The 15,757-nt window shown below is 40.6% G+C and overlaps 1 protein-coding gene across 2 annotated transcripts; it reads left to right on the top strand.

Moving 5' to 3' along the window:
* Positions 1-58: 58 nt before the first annotated feature.
* On the top strand, positions 59-14,906 carry LOC129082531 (zinc finger protein 883-like). 2 transcript variants are annotated; one of them, XM_054588228.1, is made up of 3 exons: positions 59-418; positions 2,939-3,065; positions 11,409-14,906. In XM_054588228.1, exons 1-3 carry the CDS (start codon positions 317-319, stop codon positions 13,139-13,141), a joined length of 1,962 nt encoding a protein of 653 aa, XP_054444203.1. In that variant the 5' UTR covers positions 59-316; the 3' UTR covers positions 13,142-14,906. The 2 variants fall into 2 exon arrangements, with proteins under 2 accessions (XP_054444203.1, XP_054444204.1); XM_054588229.1 differs by lacking the exon at positions 59-418 and adding an exon at positions 870-876.
* Positions 14,907-15,757: the final 851 nt, after the last annotated feature.

Below are 15,757 nucleotides of genomic sequence, written 5' to 3'. Positions count from 1 at the left end.
TCTCCCAAATAGTCTGGGTTTTTCTCTCGGAATCAGGTGGGAAACCCCTTTTCACCGTCTAGGACTCTAGAAACCGCAGTACCCAGAAGGCTGTTCAGGCCTGAGCCAATAAAGGCTCAGAAAAGGGTTTTCCGTTGGGGCCAAACGCATGTGGGTGGGACTTCCGTCGCCCTGCTGGCGGGCATTTTGCCTTCTCTCCAGAACACCTCAGCGGTCAAGGGAAGCTGAGCGCTGGGCCGCAGTAAAGGTGTTCGTGAGCGGAGACCTGGTTGCAGTGTTGCAAAGGCGACTGTGAGGCTCCGGGGCCTGGTCCAGGATGGGGACCGCGGTGCACGGCGCCCCCGCCTGGCCCGCCACTATGGCCCCGCTCCGCCCACAGAGTCCGCTGGCGGCGGCCACGCTGAGGCGCCCGGCTGAGGTGAGTGCGCGTCCCCAGGCCCTCCCCCCTCAGGTCACCGCGCCCTGCCGCGGGGGTACGGGGCACTCGTCACGTCCTGCAGCCCCGGTCTCGGGACCGTGAGGCGCTCGTGGGTGACACACAGTGTGGTGGGGGTAGGAGTGGGTGACGGGCTGAGGGGCTGCGGTCTAACGACGCAGAGGTGCCACTGATTCTGAAGGACCCGCAAACCTGGCCTCTGCCTAACGTTTGCTTTAAACAGTCTGAGGCGGAGTCATGTTCCGACTGGGTGGCAGAGGGGCTGTGCCTTCTTTCTCACGGTCCTGGGAGCCCTGGATGGTCGTGAACCCAGAGAGACACAGGCTGTGTCATGGTTATGAAAGCCTTTTAAATCCTGCTGAGATAGAAAACCGACTCTAATGAGGTGATGAGGACAGAGAGGCACAGGAAAAGGAGCAGTGTTCAAGGTCACAGGGATGGTAAGTGGTTGCTCTGAGGAGACACTTGTCCTGAGGTCACCTGACTCCAGGACTCGGCCGGGAGGGTGATTGATTGCATCTTCCCACAGGTTCTGAAGTTGAAAATCATTATCAAACTAGACAAGAAAGGAAAGCATGTCCCAGTCCCTCCTTGGTGGTGACATAATTGTATAGTGTCCAAAGACTGTTCCCTTCATTGTTTCCCAGCTCAGGTGAGGGGATCTTACGGATACCTCAATCCTGAGTGTGGGTCTCAGATAATATCGAAGTGCTCGCATTTCTGCTGTCAATGTAAGAAACATTCAAATTTTTAGAGTTTTTAAAAGTTTATTTTACCGAACTGATGATGATTACCACGAAACAAAATCTCAATAGAGAGAGATCCTCTTGAATATGGCAGTTGTACTTACTTTATACATCAGAATCAAAAGGGAAGACACAAGTGGGGAACTTGAAATCAATCGATGATATGTTAGGGAGGCAGGAGAAAACAAAGAAGGAAACTCTGATAGTAGATAAAAAGTGAAAGTGTTCTTTTACATTGATGGATTTAGGATAGTCAGTTGATTAGTAATAAGAAGAACAATGCGGGATTTTATGGTCTCTGTTCTCATGCCCTGAGGGATAAGAAACAAAATTACCCTGACATTCCAAAGGTATGCTAACAGAGGTGCAACAATACAAAAATAGGCTCAGTGAAGGTAATAATTGACCTTCTTCGGATAAGATACAGGCTTAGGACAAAACTTACTATTACTCATTTTTAGTTAGAAAGTTTTAATTTCAGATCATCTTTGCAGGTATTGTCTGTCAGCCTCTCAGTTTGTAAAACCATCATGATGGACTTTCATAAGCTGGTCAGTTTTGGCATGTGGTTCCCCCTTTCTTTCCGTCCATTCTGGCAGCCCATGGAAGCATTCATGGGAAGTTATCCAGGGAGAGACACTTGCACATGCAGATACTTGGAGGTGCCACAGAGCTGGGAATGGGTACCTCAGGTCTCCTTTCCTTGTATTAAAAATGAGATTGGCCATTTGCATAAGAAAATGAGTTGGTCTCTCCTGAGTTTAACAGGCTATGTCTGGCTGCATAGTAGAAAATATGGGGGTTAAAAAAGGACGTAGGGAGTCCACAACCAGGAAAGTTCTGTGATGCAAGGACAGATTATGAAACAGCGTTAGGCTTAGAGGTAGAAGGAAAGGTTAGATTGTTGGTCCGTTTTTTTATTGCATTTTTTTCCATTACTATTTATCCCCCTTATACCCTCTTCCATCTCTCCTCACTCCTTTTTTTTATAAATAAGTACAAGTAAAGTTTCAGAATTTGCAGCTACAGGAGAGAAAGGAAAGTGTTCAAAACCACCCCAGCATTTTTAGTCATAGCAGCTGAAGCAGTGGAGGCTGAATAAGTTGGGCAGGGGACAATGGTGATAGGTTAATTCTCTTTGGGAATATCAGAGGGTTGTTTTGGTTTGCACTTTTAAAAGTTTCAAAGAGCAGTGAGTGCAAATATCCAGTGAGCAGCAGAACACATGGGTCTGGAATGAAGAAGAGTCAAGGATGGAGTCAAGGGAAAGTGGTGGCTGTTGAGCATGAGGGCAAAGTTGGTGTAGCTGAGGACATGTACCTGGGAGTGAAGGTTTGGAGGTATGAAGGAGACAGAGATCACACAGTGGTGTGCACAACTAGAGGAAGTGTGAGCTGATGGCCCTTGGTACCTGGTGTGGGGACATAAGGGTAAAGCATAAACCCATGTTTGGCTGTGCCTCAGAGGCATGATCTGGGAGACTCAGTGAAATTGCTAAACAGAAAAAATGGGGTCCTGCAGGCATAGCCCCAAAATATATGGTATTTATCTGCCCTACTTTCTCTTACCCTGCCTGCCTTTGCTGAGGGCAATGAGAGTGATTAATGAGATTGTGATGAGACAGTAGGCATCCCTGGCACTAAGGACTGGTGTCTTTTCCAACTTGGGGGCCCTGCAAAGGGTTGGTTATGGGGAAGAGTAGGATTGTGGGGTCTCAGATAAACTTTTCCAGAGTTATTTGTGTTAATTCTGACAGGTTGTTGTGACCTTTGAGGATGTCGCTGTGTATTTCTCCAGGACCGAATGGCGCCTCCTTGATGAGGCTCAGAGATGCCTGTACGTCAATGTGATGCTGGAAAACTATGCTCTTGTATCTTCGCTGGGTAAGACACTCACTCTCTCTGCATGCCCCTCTTTCACTTGCCTTCACCCACCCTTCCCACAAGATGTAATAAAGAATTAGATTAGCAGTCTTCTAGCATTTAAGCATAGTGTATTAGTGATGCATTCTCAGGGAAGATAGCAGGCCTTGCTGAGGTGGGAGTGAAAGACGTAGGTTCAGGGCATGGCAAGGTAAGGGCAGCAAAAAAACATCAGGTTCTTTGTCCTGAGAACTTACATAGTTGGCGGAATGGGGATGTGGGAGTTACATATTGATTGACAGCAAAAGGTGATGCCAGCTTCCCCTGGGGAAATGAGACCATCCAAAACTATGTATGTGCAGGTGGGTTTTTAGCCCGATTGCCATCTTGTTTCAGACCACATTTGGTCATCTTGGTGTATACAAATACATAACAGGATGCAGAACATTAAAGTTGAGGCACCTACCCAAAGCTATGTATGGGGACCCCCTCATAAATCAGATAGTGACCAGAGACAGGCAATTAACCACGCTTTTTATGAACCTTCTTCTTTGGGCACTGTGGACCCGCCTCTGCTTTTCTTCCAGACCTTGGGATGAAAGCACAGTTTCAAAGGCTTTCTTTCCAAGATAGTGGAAACAGTACATAGACTTTCAAGGGCTTCCCCCCTCCCATGTTAGCATGGTGGGGGTTTTTTTGCTTCATTGCCCGAAACTTTAATAAACTAATGGACATTTTCATAAAAAAATAAAAACCCTCTCTCTCTTCAGGTGACCATGACTAGGGTTTACAATTCCCCTGTGCCCTATGTTCCCAGGGTTCCCTCTGTCCTCACGTGTGAACTGTGAGCACTATTTTCTTCCCCAGTTTTTTGGCTAAATCCTTGAATTGGCGGGGATAGTTTGCTTGCATTGCACCCTTGTTTCCTGCAGCCCCATACCTGTTGTGCTGAACCCTTATAGGGAAGGATTTGAGGTCAGTAGTGTTGACAGAAGCATAATGGATTTCTCATGGGTTAAAGAAAAAAAGTATTTTTTATATTCTGGTTGATATTTCTACAACTCTACATTTTTTAAAGATTTTTTTTGTATTTATTTATTTTTAGAGAGGAAGGGAAGGAGAAAGAAAGGGAGAGAAACATCAGTGTGTGTTTATCCCTTACGTGGCTCCCACTGGACACCCAGCCTGCAAACTAGGCATGTGCCCTGATCAGGAATTGAACCAGTGACCCTTTGGTTCGCAGGCTGTCATGGAATCCATTGAGCTACACCAGCCAGGGCACTACAACTATATATGTTTTTCATCCTCACTGGAAAATATTTTCCTTGGTTGTTAGAGAAAGAAGAGAGGGAGAAGGAGAAACATCAATGAGAGAAAGAGAGGCATCTAAGTGTGCCTCCCATATACACCTTAAACAGGGGCTCAAATAAACAACCTATTCCTGAAACAGGACAGTGCTCTAAGTAACTGAACCACTTGGCTAGGGCTGGGTAAAATACTATGCATATATGTAGTAGTTTTGTTTTCTTAATAGTGGTTTGAAACTGCTGTAATTCCTAAATTGCTTCAAACAGGATGATCTACCCATTGTTGGAAGGGGAATACTTAAATTGTCTAGTACTATTACATTGCATTTTCTGCCTTCAGATCTCATGTTGTTTCATTAATGTATTTAGGTGCTCTGTGGTTGGGTGCATAGTAATTAAAATTGTTATCCTCCTGATCTCTTTGGTGTTACTGGCATGGAATATTTTTTACATCTCTTTATTTTCAATGTATTTGTGTCCATAAAGATTTAGTGAGTCTCTTAGAAGCAGCATATATTGTGTCTTGTGAGGATTTTTTTTTTTTTTTAATACAAGGGAAGCCAGCCAGGCCTCAATTTATTTCTATAGTTTTTTTTGTTTTTAAATACAGTTGACATACATTTTTATATTAGTTTCACGATTACACATTGTATAACTTACTAAGTGATCATCTCGATAAATCTCACAACTGTGTGACACCATACATAATTAGTAGAGTGTTACTGACTATATTCCCTGTTTGGGTGGTCTGTGCTATGGGCTATGAAAGAATTCACAAAGAGAAGAAAGTCTAGGGAATACAGTTTGTATTCACTCTCCAAGAAAGGTTAGAGGCATGGTGTGGAGAGATGCACCAGTACTGAGGGGTGAGGGTGTCACCTTTTTTTGGATTATAATTGGATTAAAAGGGGCGGGAAGGGTTTTGTGGCCTCTGGGCTGTTGGGGCTCTAGTTTGTTCCAGTGTTATCTTCTGCCTATGGCTGTAGGAAACAGTTACTCAGGGTGTGTTCTTGCTTTCCAGTAATTTCCAGTCTTGGAGAACTAAGCTCAGAACAGTAAAATGACAGTCATGTTTAACATGGTCATAGGCCTGCTCAGCAAATGGTGCTACCATAGCAAATGGCACTGACTTTATGCTGCACTTTACATCCCCATGACTATTCTGTAACTCCAGTTTTGTACTATTTAATCCCTTCACCTTTTTTACCCATCATGAGAATTTGTTAAGCACTTATTTGAGCCAAACTGATGACAGAAGCTAGGAAGCAAGATCTCAAATGCTTTTTATCCCTTCCACCCCTGTGTGTTTTGATTGGAGAATTTCTTGAAGGACCTACAGTTTCCACCTTGTCATTGTTTTCTCCCTCTTTTGTAGTTCCTTTTTTGTCTTCCTCTCTTGCTTTTTTAAAATTTGATCCTTTTCTCTAGTGGTGTGCTTTGATTCCTTCTTATGTGTATGCATTACACAGGATTGTGTTGGTGGTTTCCAGTTTCCTTTTCACTCCCATAAAGCAACTCATACTCTAAACAGTTTTTAATATAATCATTATTATATTTTTCCCATTACCATTTGGTCCCCTTATACCACCATCCCTGCCTCTAACAGTTTATTGTAATCTGAACACAGCTTCCACTGAATGTAAAAATTCTACTCTCACTCTGATAAATCACCCTGGTATACATTTTGTGTCACAGTTCACATCTTTCTATATTATATATCTATTCACAAATTATTGTCACCATTATTATTCTTAATACACTTCATTTTTATCTTCTACAAAATAAAGTATACTTCACCAATGAACTGTTTTAGTATTGTGAATTTGATGACTTTCCTGGCCTTATCAGAGTTTTACACTTTGGTATGTTTCATGTTTCTATAGAGTATGCCTTTATTTCAGCTCAAAGATCTTATTTCTGAGGAAGAGTTTTTCTGGTTTGCAGTTGTTTTCTTTTCGTGCTTTGAATATACCATTTGGTATTCTCCAAGCCTGCAAGGTTTCTTCGGGGAAACCTGTTGATAGCCTTTTGGTAATATTGTCCTTAGATGAGGAGTTTCTATCATCTTTGGTCTTTCAAAATTTTTCTTCTTCTGATTTTTGACACTTTTATTATAATGTGCCTTGCGTAAGTTCTGTTTGCATTGAATCTATACAGGGACCTGGGAGGATCTTGAACATGGCTATTCACATTTCTTTTTCATATTTTTAAGTCAATCTTTAGCTTATTTTTTAAAATAAAATTTTTATGCTTTTGCTCCTGTTTATCTCTCTCTCATTTTCACTTCCTTTTACCTCCTCTGGGACACCCACAATGCAAATATAGGGTTATCTGTATGGTGTTCAGTATTCACACAGGCCGTCGTTAATTTTTTTTTCTTCATGGATGATTTTAAAAACCTGCCTCAGAGGTAACATACTCATTTTACTTAATCTTGTCTACTTTTGAAACTCTTTGGAATATCAAGATGGCGGAGGAATGAATGGAAGTCACACTGACCTCCTCCCGGGACCAATCTGGAATTACAACTAAATTGTGGAGAAAATCACCGGGAACAAACAACTGAAACAATAGTGAAAGAGAAGCCTTGCAACCTCAGACAGACAGGAGACTCAGCTTTAGCACAACCTAAGAAGTGCGGTAGCAATTCGAGAAGGCAGGTGGGGTACCCACAGAAGGCAGCACCAGAAGGATATTTGAAATGGCCAGTTGGATCCCTGTGGGAAGAGCGGTGTCTAAACCATAAGTGGGGATCTCCAGCCTACAGCACCAGAGCCCAAAAAGCACACAGATAACAACTAGCTGCAAAAAGTGTCAGGGTTGCTCTTTGCCAGAGACGGGTGGCTGGAGACACAGAGTCTTTTAAAGGGCCAACACATAAATTTTTATTTGCAGCCATCTACCCTAGTCTCTGGCAAAGATGGGGGCAGAGTGAGCTAGAGACACCAAAGAAGAGACTAGGGAAGGAGGCTTTGGGGAGAGAACTGAGAAAGTAACGGGTGGGATCCCGGTGCTGACTCATCCCCGTATGGCAGCAGCCATCTTGCTCAGGTGGACCCGCCCCTGAGCAGCAGCAGTATGAGAGGACCCAATAACCCCATCCCCAGAAGGGACTTTCTGTGTTGTGCCCCCACCACCCCGCATGGTGTCTAAGCCTGACTGCTGAGTGCAGAGTGACTAGATTAGCAACTGAAGGTGACAGCCACAGACAGATTCCTACAAGTCTTGAACAGACTGCCTAAGGTCAGATAGGGTCAACATCTGACATCATCAGAGGCAGATCCAGAAAGAAAAAGCAACGGTCTCCTACCGTAGAAGTTCACACCACAAAGTCAGGAAATCAAGGCAGATCAATTTAAGAAGCAGAAGCAAAAAAGAAGAGTCTCACAAATAATGGGAAGACAAAGAAACACCTCCTAGTTGAAGGGAATGGAGGAATCCCCAGAAAGAGAACTAAATGAAATAGAAGCAATTAAACTATCAGATACTGAGTTCAAAACAGTGGTTCTAAGGAAGCTCAGTGAGCACAGAGAGAATTACAAAAAACTACAGGGAAACTACAAGGAACTTACTGCAAACTATATCATCATGAAAAAAGACATAGAAACTACCAACAAGAGACAAGAGGAAATGAGGGATACAATTTTCGGGTTGAAGAACACAGTAGAAGGAATCAAACACAGTCTAGATGAAGCGGGATCGAATCAGCAAGTCAGCAAGCTGGAGGATAAGGTAGAAAAAAGCTCCCAGAAAGAGCAAGAAAATGCAAAAAGACTCAAAAAGAATGAAGAGGCAGTTAGGGAAATGCAGGACAACCTGAAACATAATAATACCTCTATAATAGAGATAACAGAAGGAGAAGTGGAGGAAGCGTTAGAGAATCTGTTTAAAAAAGTAGTAATTGAAAACTTCCCTAATTGGAGGAGGGGGAAAGTCGCCCAAGTCCAGGAAGCACAGAAAGTCCTGTTCAAGAGGAACCCAGTGAGGCCCACTCCAAGACACATCATAAATAAAATGGCAAATATCAAAGACAAACAGAATTGTAAAGTCAGTAAGGGAGATACAGTAACATACAAGGGAGCCCCAGTACAGCTAGCCGCTGACTTCTCAACAGAAGCACTATAAGCCAGAAGGGAGTGGCAAGAAATATTCCAAGTCATGAAAAACAAAGGCCTGCAATGAAGACTGCTCTATACCCAGCAAGGCTTTCAATTAAAATTGAAGGTAAAATAAGGAGTTTCCCCGACATAAGAAGGCTAAAATAATACACCTCCGCCAAACCAGCATTCCAAGATATGCTAAAGGGACTTCTTTAAGATGATGAAGAAAAAAAGTCTATGAATACCCAGTTCCTTGCACAGTCACCAATACTCGAAATTACCAATACTTTTAATACTTACTAATTTGATTGTGACAATGATGTGTCATTTTGTTACTTATTTGTTGAAACTAAACCTGTTTTTGTGTATTTCTTGCCTATTTCTACTATTTTTAAAAAGCTTTAAATGACTTTTTTGGTATTCTTCATCCATTTTTTTTTATTAAATGTTTATAGAATTTTTTTCCCTAAGAAAGAAACAACTATTAACCCTTTTTTAGATGTGTTGCAAATACTTTCCTATTCTATTACTTGTCCTTTAACTTTTTTTATATGTATATTACTCTGTAGTCTTAAATGTTTAATATAGTCATATTGTCAATATTTTTATAGTTTCTGAGTTTGAATATTTTACTTCATGGTAATAAAAATAATATTTTATATATTCTCCTAAAATTCCTTAGATTTTACATATCGATTTTTAACTCACCTGGATATTTTTTTTTATAATGTATAACATAGGGCTCTATATTTGTTTTATTTCAAGTAATGGTAGTCCATGCACGTTATTTGTTGAATAAGCCTTATTTTCCCCATTGATTTGAAATATCAGTTTAATCATATATTACATTGTTAGATATATGCATTTGTTTCTAGAATCCTCGTTTTATTTCATTCATCTACTTGATTATTGTTGTGCTGGTGTTATGTTGTTTTCATGGCTGAGACTTTATAATGGATTTAAATTTTTTAATATTTTATAATGGATGTTTACATTGAAAAAATAAAATCAATCTGCATTTTAAAACAAAAAGAAACTCTTTTGCATATTTCATTTTATTCATTGTATTCTTCAATTCCCAAATATCTGTTCCATTCTTTTTTATGTCATCTCTTTCTCTGACCCTGTGTTTTGTTCCCATATTATGTTCAATTCCATGTGTATTTGCTTGTACCTCACTGATGTTTTTAAAAATGATTATTTGAATTACTTTTCTGGCAATTTACATACCTCCATTTTTTGGGTTCAATTCACTTTAAAATTGTGATGTTCCTTTGTGATTTTTTTTCATGTTTTCTTTTGTCTTAGTGTTGGTGTCTGATATTTGATGAAGCAGTTACCTTTTTGGACTTCAGGAACTAATTCTTTTTAGAGGAGTAGTTTTTCCTGTATATGCATACAGGAGTACTTGCTAGGTGGTGTGTTGTATTTGGGGCTAGTGGGAAGTTTCACTTCCCATTCTTTTTGCTGTGCCATGAGACAGGTCAGCTAGTGATGATTTAATGGATCCTCAGTGGCCAGGACTGCAGTGTTTCAAATATTTAGTGATCTCTTTTGGAGTCTTTGGTGGCACAAAACAGGCCACTAAAGTCAATGGTAGCACAAGTGCAGTGTCTCCGAGTTCTTGCCCCTGTTTTGACTCTAACCCTGTTTGTTAAGCTGTTTATCTTCCTATTGTTTTTCTTTTTTTAAGATTTTATTTATTTATTTTTGGAGAGAAGGAAAGAGAGGAAGAAAGAAAAGGAGTGAAAAAGTCGAAGTGTGAGAGATGCATAGATCTCATGCCTCTTGTATACATCCATCTGGGGACCTGGCCTGCAAACCAGCCATGTGCCATGGGAATCGAACATGCAGGCTTTCGGTTCATAGGCTGACACTCAATCCACTGAGCCACAAAAACCAGGGCTTTCCTGCTATTATTTTGCATAGCTCTTTGTATTATGCTCCACCTTGTAACTCTTTGGAATAGCTGGTCTCTGTAGCCTCTCCTCTTTTCCTGAAGGGATGTTGTTTTATGTGGATAATTGTCTAATTATTCTTGAAGAGGGTTAAATACTTGTATTTTTTATTCTGCCATCTTGCTGTTGTCATACCCACATAGATCTTTTCTTTTTTGCGTGTGCAGAATTTTATGACAAGTGTTGGTTATTCATCTCTTCTGCTTTCTTTAGATTTGCATCATCAGTAGTCCACATAATTGATCAATGGTGAGTCAAGTGGAAGAGTCCTTTGTGTAACACAAGAGGGACTGGAATCCATCCAAGACAGGATGGACTCAGAGGTGGTCTGGAGTCGGTGAATGGCACTTGGGGAGAATTTGGCTCCAAGGCTTTATTAAAGCATAGTGAGGAACCTATTCCCTTTAACTGTACTTTGTCACCATTACTGGTGCTACAGTTTAATCTGCTTGTCCTTTCCCAATGGTGACATATTGCTGTTAGTTACTTTGCATAATTTTCATTTCTACCCTGACTTCCAGCCATGGATATTCTCTGCCTCTCTAACCTCTACACCACAACCATTTCCCAGAGGGGTCTTTCAGGTATGTTCTCCAACTTCGATCAATGTCTGTTGCACCTTGTAGTGTGTACACATTTCTGTACTAACCTGGAACAACACCTGATTTGCTATTGTTGATTTTCATGGATTTACATACATTAATATTCCTCTACACAGCCTTACATCACAAGAAGGAAGGATTTTGCAGGCAGCCCACATTAGGGGAACTTCTTATAAGACCCAGCCTCTCTTCCTTGTGTCCCTTCCTATGCTAGTGTCTTTCATTTAATGAGTTGCCCATTATTTACTAAACTAAGGGGCTTTTTTTCAGTGCCTGTCTCACTTGTTTTGGAAATCATCACATAGAATTATGCCAGGCATTGCAGATGCATATTTGTGAGGAGAAAACCCCCCTTCATAGGTCAGTATGTACTTCAGTAATGTTTGTTTTTGTTCAGGTTGTTGCTGTGGAACAGAAGAGGTGGAGGCAGCCATTCAAGAGAATATTTCTGCAGGAGTCTCAAGGGCTAAGAATATTAAGTCAGCACTGTCTTCCCGGAAGAGCCACCCCTGTGAGAGTTGTGGGTTCATCTTGAGAGAAATTTTCCTCTTGGTTGAACAGCAGGGAATACAAGAGAAACCAATGGTGCTGAGCTGTGGGGCATGTGCAAAACCATATTATTTCAGTGCACAGAGTTACCAGGACCAGAAGGAACAGAAAGCGAAGAATTGTTTCATCAGTAGTGTTGACAGGGTCTCACTTGCGAAGAGCTGCAATTTCCATGTGTCTTGGAATCCTTGTACCTCTCGTCAGTTTGAAAAGTGCTTCCTCATCAGCTCAAGACACCTTGAGCAAATGGCTGCTCACACCAGGCCCAGGGCAAATGACATCTCTAAGTCTGTAATGACTTTTCAGACTACAAAATATCACATCCAAAAAGAATGCAAAAAAGCCATTGGCTGTGATGACACACTTGTTGAGGACCAGAGATTCCTTACAGAAAGACAATGTATTTTGTGTTGTGAATGTGGGAAATCCTTTACCACCAGCTCTTCCCTCCGTGTTCATCAGAGAATTCACACTGGAGAAAGGCCTTATGAATGCAGTGAATGTGGAAGATCTTTTAATTTTAGCTCTGCCCTCCGGTATCATCAGAGAGTTCACACTGGAGAAAGGCCTTACGAGTGCGGTGAATGTGGGAAATCTTTTACTGGTAGCTCTGGCCTCCGTAATCATCAGAGTGTTCACACTGGAGAACGACCTTATGATTGCAGTGAATGTGGGAAATCTTTTGCTGGAAGCTCTGGCCTCCGATACCATCAGAGAATTCATACTGGAGAAAGGCCTTATGAGTGCAGTGAATGTGGGAAATCTTTTACCGGTAGCTCTGGCCTCCGTAATCATCAGAGTGTCCACAATGGAGAAAGGCCTTATAAGTGCACTAAATGTAAAAAATCTTTTACCAGAAGCTCTACACTCCGTCATCATCAGAATGTTCACAATGGAGAAAGGCCTTATGAGTGCAGTGAATGTGGAAAATCTTTTACCTATAGCTTTTCCCTCCAGTATCATCAGAGAGTTCACACTGGAGAAAGGCCTTATGAATCCAGTGACCATGGAATATCTTTCACCAGTAGCTCTGAACTTTGTAAACATCACAGAGTTCACACTGGAGAAAGGCCTTACGAGTGCAGTGAATGTGGAAAATGTTTTACCATTAGCTCGTCTCTCCGTTATCATTACCGAGTTCACACTGGAGAGAGGCCTTACAAATGTGGTGAATGTGGGAAATCTTTTACTAGTAGCTCTGCCCTCCGTAATCATCAGAGTGTCCACACTGGAGAAAGGCCTTATGAGTGCAGTATATGTGAAAAATCTTTTACCAGGAGCTTTTCCCTTCGTCATCATCAGAAAATTCACACTGGAGAAAAGCCTTATGAGTGCAGTGAATGTGGAAAATCTTTTACCATTAGCTCATCCCTCCGTTATCATCACAGAGTTCACACTGGAGAAAGGCCTTACAAGTGTGGTGAATGTGGGAAATCTTTTACCTGTAAATCTGGCCTCATTCGTCATCAGAGAGTTCACACTGGAGAAAGGCCTTATGAGTGTGGTGAATGTGGGAAATCTTTTAAGAAAAAAGATTACTTTCATTCTCATCAGATTTCACACTGGAGAAAAGGCTTATGAGTTTGGTGAGAATGGGAAATGTTTTACCCATTGCTTTACCTTCTGTCATCAGAAAGTTTAAACTAGAGAAAGGCCTTTTGCATGCAGTGAATGTGGGAAATCTTTTACCAGTAATTCTGCCCTCTGTTATGACACAGAGTTCACAATAAAGAATTGCTTTTTAAGTGTGGTGAATATGGAAAATATTTTACCAGTCTCTCAGAACTTTGTAAACATCACAGAGTTCACAGTGGAGAAAGTTGTTATGAGTTGAGTGAATGTGAGTAATCTTATACCAGTAGCTCTGCCCTCTAAACAAGAGTTCACACTTAAAAAAGGCCTTATGAGTGTACTGAACGTGGGAAATCCTTTATCTGTAGCAGTCATCTCCATTACTATCAGAAGTTCACTCCAGAGAAATACCGATGAGGGCAGGGAATGCAGGAAATCTTTTATCTGTAGCATTAATCATTGTAATCAGACAACACACAGGAGCAAAGTTTTATGAATGCAGAGAATGTGGAAAATTTCGTTTCATTGGTAACCTTCCTTTAGAGATTTCACTTTGGAAAAAGGCCTTATGAGTGCATGAAAGTGGGAAACCCTTTTTCTGTAGCAGTCTCCTCTGTTGTCATCAGAGAGATGACCCTGGAAAAGAGCCTTATGCCTGCAGTGAATTTAGGAAGTGTTTTTCTTGCATCAGTGATTTCCACTAGTATGATAGAATTTAAATTGCAGAAATGTAATTTAAGTGATGTGAATATGAGAAATCTGTTAACTGTATTCATTCTCTTCATTGTCATTAGAGAATTCACAATGTCTTAATTCTTATAACTAAAGAAAACTTGGGAAATCTTGTATTTTCTATCCATTGCCTTTGTTATCTTCTGAGAAGTCACACAGGAGAAACATTTTTATGTACATTCAAGATGAGAGTTTTATTTCGTAGCACTATCCTCCATTATATTCAGACATTTCAATCTGGTAAAAGGCGTGAGTACAGGGAATGTGGGATGTTCTTTTCTATCCTTTCTCCTTTCTTAATCATCAGATTACACAGGAGATAGGTCTTATAGGGGCATCATATATGGGACATCTTTTGCCTCATAGTCATAGATGCCTTAATCATAGTTCACACAGGTTAAAGGCTTCAAGCAAGAAGTGAATATAGGCAATCTTTAGGCATAAGTCCATACCCTTTTGACATTGGAGAGGTCTCCCTACGTAAATGGTTAAATTTTAGGAAATTTTGTTTTCTTCAGTGTAATGACACTGAAGAAAACAAAACGTGAGTTTAAACTTAAATGCTCACAGTGTGGACATGTCTCAGAAGTTTAATGTTTATATTTTGAAGTATCTAACAAGGTACGATCTAAACTAATTGTATCTTTATACATTCATACTTATAGTGTATGAGGGTTGCCTCTTACCACTCTATAACAAAATCTTGATTTGTTTAATTTTTATAATTTTAGCTCTGTTATGCTCTATTGTTTTAGTTGCACTTCCCTAAGGATTTATAATGAGCATTTTTGCAGAAGTGTATGTACTAGTGATGTGTTTTTAGTAAAATGTGTGCTTACATAATTTACCTATTCTTTTATTAAATTGAGCTACTCTCCTTTAACAAGTTAGAATGAAACAACAGGTATCAAGATCTATGTTGTAATGTCAGCCATTTTCATTCCTTGAAATAACGTTTTTGATTTATGGAATAACTTTTTTGTATAACTGTTTTTAATAGTGAAAGACATACAAATTGCTTGGATTTTCCTTCTTTTTCTTTTTTTCTGTACAAAATGTGGTAAGTACGTATTATATACTTTAAAGAATAAACTGCATTAACACACTTCATTGTTTTGTAAATTCAAACATTTAATAATATAATAAAGCCTTGCTTTTTAGTCTTCAGCTCTTTCTGTGTTCTTATCATCTGGGGTTTGCTGGGCTGCAGCAGAACATGAAGGTACAGCAGGTGGTATGAAGATGAACAGGTAGGTATTTGTTGCGCTTCTTAGCCCTCCCAGAAGCTAAAGGCAAGAGAGCAATGATTGGAATCCTCGTACCTTGGCCATACAACTTGGGTTTAAATCTTAGATTATAGACCATCATTATGATTGCAGGAAATTGATGCACTCTATGGGCCTCAGGATTTGCTATGTAAAATAGGGATAAAAAGCACCCTTGCCCTGGGTTGAATGGCGTAGTGAGTTAAGTGTTCTGCAAACGAAATGGTCTCAGGTTCAATCCCTGGTCAGGGGACATGCCTGGGTTTTGCACTAGGTCCCTAGTTAGGGGAATGCAAAAAGCACAAAATTGATGTTTCTTACACATCAATATTTCTCTCACCGTCTCTCTGAAAATAAGTGAATGTAAATAAAAATTTTTTTTAAAGAACAGCCATCATCCCTCAAAGGACAAACCCCAATTTTTAGGCACTGTAAACCAGAGCTACATATCCATTCCTTGACCCTGTCAGGTCAAATTAACTTGTTTTCTTGAGCCTCTCCTGTCAGCACTGGAGATGTTACAGAACTCATCATCCCCCATTTGGATATTTTAGATACTTATTCAGAAAGCACATGCTAGATGCAAACTCCTGGACCCTAAACCCAAAGCTAACAGAAGACCAAACTG

This window comes from Pteronotus mesoamericanus, unplaced genomic scaffold, assembly GCF_021234165.1.
Source record: "Pteronotus mesoamericanus isolate MK-2021 breed Mesoamerican mustached bat unplaced genomic scaffold, CSHL_Meso_final scaffold_128, whole genome shotgun sequence".
NCBI lineage: Eukaryota > Metazoa > Chordata > Mammalia > Chiroptera > Mormoopidae > Pteronotus > Pteronotus mesoamericanus.
This window is presented reverse-complemented; position numbering and strand designations above follow the sequence as displayed.

Coding starts and splice junctions, on each gene's coding strand:
- LOC129082531 (XM_054588228.1), top strand. CDS start 317: ATGGGGACCGCGGTGCACGGCGCCCCCGCCTGGCCCGCCACTATGGCC. Junction 419..2,938: donor CGCTGAGGCGCCCGGCTGAG/GTGAGTGCGCGT, acceptor TAATTCTGACAG/GTTGTTGTGACCTTTGAGGA. Junction 3,066..11,408: donor TGCTCTTGTATCTTCGCTGG/GTAAGACACTCA, acceptor GTTTTTGTTCAG/GTTGTTGCTGTGGAACAGAA.